At 40.0% G+C, this 4796-nt stretch overlaps 1 protein-coding gene across 1 annotated transcript in view; it reads right to left on the reverse strand.

The window, feature by feature from the left end:
- The window catches only part of si:ch211-15d5.11 (nuclear receptor coactivator 7), a gene marked incomplete in the record, with an annotated part of 25922 nt that overhangs the window by 20281 nt on the left and 845 nt on the right, over positions 1 to 4796 (reverse strand). Inside the window, 2 exon segments of the mRNA XM_037695537.1 lie at positions 2287 to 2357; positions 2501 to 2697. Of these exon segments, the coding sequence (XP_037551465.1) occupies positions 2287 to 2357; positions 2501 to 2697 (268 nt within the window).

A 4796-nucleotide genomic window follows, 5' to 3' on the forward strand; every position in this document is an offset into this window, starting at 1 on the left:
CAACAAACTACTACTTGACACAATAATCCTTGAAATTCATATAACTTTTGGAAATAATAAAAGTGCGCAAATGAAATTAAATATATTTATAACAGTGGAATCCTTTGCTGTCATCACCAGATGTCACTTAAAGTGAAGCAACAACTCTTAAAAAACCACGTCCAGTAACAGCTGATCAGTTGTACTTGAGTCAAGGTTTTAGTCGTTCTTCTGCAGAAACAAAACCGGCTTCAACTCATGAAGGAATAAATAGTTAACTGGTTTTCTCATACTAATTATTTGTTGCGCAACCTTCCACGACACAGACAGGAGTCCTGAATTAGGAACTCATCATTAATAATAATACCAGTAATAATTAAAAAAACACCAACTTCCAACAGCTGCTTTCATACTTTTCTGCAAAGAGCACAGTGTTTTTCATCTTGTAGCCCTCAACAGCTAATTGGCCACTTTGAAATTTAATTTAATTTAGTTCATTTAACTTTAGAACTAAACTGTCATACTTACAGACTAAAATACCCAAAGACACCTGCTACACATCATAAAGTTTGTGGTTTAGGGTGTGCTGATGTGAAATCCCTTCACATTTTTGTGAATAAATTATATGATGTGTCCTGTGAACAAAAATCATGATTGTTGGCAAATAGAACAAAGTTAAAAGTGTGGGAGCGAAGCTTTGTACACGTCGTCCACTGATAAATTGATCCACTGACATAAAATAAATTACAGCTGCCTGACAGATTATGTAACCACATAAAACTGTGACATGTCAGTCACTATAGATGGTGATATATGTGGACTGCAGGACAAAAAAGAGAAAGATGGGAGAATATGATGATGAACAAGGCTAATAAAGTAAATCTTTTACAGAAAGTGCGTTCCCACGAGATGCGACCGCTCAGAGCAGACAGGGAATTCAACTCTGAACAGAGAATAATAAGCTCAGAAATTAAATAAAAACAAAGAAGCTGGCAAATACCTTGACATAAACATCTGAAAACACGTTCCTTCTGCTGTATTTGTTGTAAACGCTCTTAAACAGACTCTGCTTCCCCATGGTGTCAGCTGCTGTGAAGCTTAACTCAGCTTTGAACCTTTGGACGCTCCCTATCAAACTCTAACTGGACCATAAACTGCTAAACTACGGTAGTTACAAATCCCGAATTACTTCCCCCAGCAACCCTAATCAAATGTCATACACATAGTAACAACCTCACACCTGACCTTGCATTTGCCTCCGATGAGGTCCGCCCTGTCCACAGGTAGGTCTGTCACGACAACAAATTTTTCTGGGCGATTAATTGTCTCAGAAATTATTGCGATAAACGATAATATTGTTTGAAATTTGACAATAATTAGTCATTTTTGTTAAATTTAAGAAGAAATGTTGAATTTAGTTTTGCGTGTAGTACCTGTATTTGACCACGGGATGGCAGTATACGACTGTTTGAACTGAAGGATGGATAGTGAGGGAGCGAGCAGTGTCTCTTTAAGAAAAATGGGAGGGAGGCTCCTTGACGTGACATGGGCTGTCTCTCTTCGGTTCTCAAAATGGCAGACGCTCGGTGTGATTTGAGCTCTTTAGCAGAGCATTTTTCACACAAACTTTTTAATAAAAAATCAGTAAACAAGTTCTCATTTTCTTTCTGCAGAGAAAAACAACCTTTTACACGAAGGCACGGGTTTCAACCGTGAATTCTGGAGCTTCAACAAGAGGGAGGTTTATTCACGAGGTCGGCCTGTTAGCTTCGCTTCTCAGCTTAGCTGCTTTTAACGATCCAAAAACATGATTTTGGGGGAGTGGTGGTGCAGAGGTTAGAGAGGTGGGCCTGTGATCGGAAGATCGCCAGTTCACGCCCTGGTATCGACAACATCAAAAATGTGGGTGGGGTAGGTGAAGCACCCACATTTGCCCCTACCCTCATTCGCCCCACTCTGGGCCCATGAGCAAGGCCCTTAACCCCCACCATCTGCTCCCTAAACAGGTCTCTCTTGAAAACGAGTTCTCGTGGCTCAATGAGACTAACTGGATAAATGAAGGTTAAATGAAAAAAATGACATTGGACGGTTAAAACGGATTTTAAAGAGAAAACAGAAAGGGAGGGGTCAGTGAAGAACACTTTTTGTCATCCAGTGTCTTCAGTAGAAAGAGAGAGACACAAAGAAACGATAAAGCCGATAAATTAAATTGAGGTCAATAATTTTCATTTATCATGTGATTAATTGATTTATTGTTTATCGCGACAGACCTATCCGCAGATAAAAAAAAAAAGTTTGTTAACTCACCCCACTGCTTGTGCTGCCATCTGATGGTTCAGCCCCTTTAGCCAAAGTAGTGTTTAGATCCCAGGACGTCCCTGAGAAAGGACAAAACATCAGTTTGAAATTAACTCTAAATTAAAGACAGGATTCTAATTATCCACTTCCTCCTTCATCTGTTTTACATAAAGGATCCATTAGCCTGTATCCTTCCTGAGAACAACAACTCCAGCAGGAGCACCTTGCAGGTAGTACTGCCGTAGCTTGGGGTTTCTGATATGGGGGATGTGGTCCAGGGGCCGGCTCACAATGGGCCGGTTCTGATGCTGCACGCTGGCTGTGGCCCCGCGCATCATTTGGGCCTGAAGTGGTATGTCCCAGGGGGGCTTCGCAAACTGTGGAGGTTGGGAGACGCCGGCCGGCAGCTTGGATCCCAACCTGAGACAGAGCAAACAGATTCATCACCGTTATACTGTGGGTCGGGTCACACCACGCTTGTCACATGCCGCCTTATATTTATAAAGGCTATATTTACTGTGCTGATCCACAAACTACATAAACCCTGAAATAATTATCAAAATAAACAGTAACATTTGCTCAGAAATCAAATGAATTAATGCCTTTCATGTTCGAATTTTATACTAAAGTCACTTTTTATTTAAAAAGCTATTTTTTAGTCAAACCTTAAAATGTGCATGATCTTGTGCAGTACAGTGAGATGCTCATAGAATGTGACGAGAATGACTCTCAGCTACTACCACAACAAATCTGAGCTCCATAGCTGTACATTTGTCTGAGTTATAGCATGTTTGTGTTGGCTACGTTCAATTAGCTACAGTGGCCATCTTGAAAAGGGTTGACTCAAATAGATGCTCATCCGACGATTAGTTTCTAGGAGGTTCATTAAAATCTGTTCAGTGGTTCATGAGATATTTTGCTAACAGACCGGACACACGAACACACACCAGTCTCATACAGATGTAAGTACAACTTTATTGCCCACCTTTTGGACCATAATGATTTATAAATGAATGAATGAATGTATGAATTAAATAATTCATTCATTCAGTAATTAATTTACTTTTTAAAATAAACAAACTTTGAGAAGAAAAAAAACAGAAAGGTGTAAGATGCACATTTTTTTTAATTATTGTTTTGTCTGGGTTTATAACATGACAAAACAAGACATTTCATTTATTAACTTTGAATTATTTGAATGAACAATCTACTATTTGTTAAACACATAAACCTATATATTTTAAATTATAAGACTTTTGATAACAAAACAATTACTTTATGACTCACTACATTAGGGTTATGATATTAGAATGACTAACATCATAAAATACAGACAAGTTAAAATCAACTCACACAGTGTCAAAAGCCAGGGAATAAAAGTGAGTTTTTAAACAAGACTTAAAAACAGTGAGAGAGGGAGCTGTCGGACATGTAGTGGAAACTCATTCCACAGTCTTGGACCTGCAACAGAGAAGGTCCTGTCACCTCTGAGCTTAAAACGAGTTCCTGAAACCAATAAAAGCATCTGGTACGCTGACCTCAAAGAGAGTACTGTGGGACACATGGCTGCAGCAGATCAGTGAGATAAGAGAGGCAGAACTGTTCAGAGATTTAAACACATACAGAAGTATTTTAAAATGCATTAAAAGTTAACTGGGAGCCAGTGCAGGGAGGCCAAAACTGGTGTAATGCGTTCTTTTTTTGCCTGTACCAGTTAAAAATCGAGCTGCAGCATTTTGAACCAGTTGTAAACGTGCAATAGAGGTCTGACAGATTCCAAACAGAAGTGCACTGCAGAAATCAAGCCTGGATGTTACGAATGCGTGTATCACTGTCTCAAGGTTACTTTTGGACAATATGGGCTTCAGCTTAGACAGTCGCCTCAACTGAAAAAACAAACAGGATTTAACAATCGTGATTAAATGACTGCTTAGTTTCATGGAAGGGTCCATTTTCACTCCCAGGTTGGTGACCACTTGTTTCTCTTGTGGGGCTGGAGAGTAAAGGTCCATGCAGTGGTTCTTGATTGTGCCATTAGGTGGAAACAATGAGCTCTGTCTTCTTCTCATTAAAATTTAAGAAATGTAAAGCCATCCAGTCCGTGACGTCAACCAGGGAGTCAAGAAGAGGTTGAACAGAACGTGAACCACTGTGCTTCAGAGGGAAGTAAATTTGACAGTCATCGGCATAGAAATGAAAAGGAATGCCTTGTTTACGAAAAATGTGGCAGCAGGTATAAAGAAAAAAGAGGACAGAGAATGGACCCCTGCGTTACCCCCCCATCAAAGAGAAGCCCACGTTGAAATAAAATTCTTGATGTTGACACAAAAGGTTCTGTCAGAGAGGTAGGACCTAAACTATCCGAGGGCCGACCCTGTGATGCCCACCCACTGCTCCAGCCTAGAAATGAGGATCTCATAGTCAGTGGTGTCAAAAGCTGATGTAAGGTCCAGTAAGACAAGGAGCACAGAATCACCTGCATCTGTGGGTTGGAAAGTGTCATTAAAAACCCTCAACAG

This window comes from Nematolebias whitei, chromosome 21 (assembly GCF_014905685.2).
Source record: "Nematolebias whitei isolate Nwh7 chromosome 21, NemWhi1, whole genome shotgun sequence".
Classification (NCBI taxonomy): Eukaryota; Metazoa; Chordata; class Actinopteri; order Cyprinodontiformes; family Rivulidae; genus Nematolebias; species Nematolebias whitei.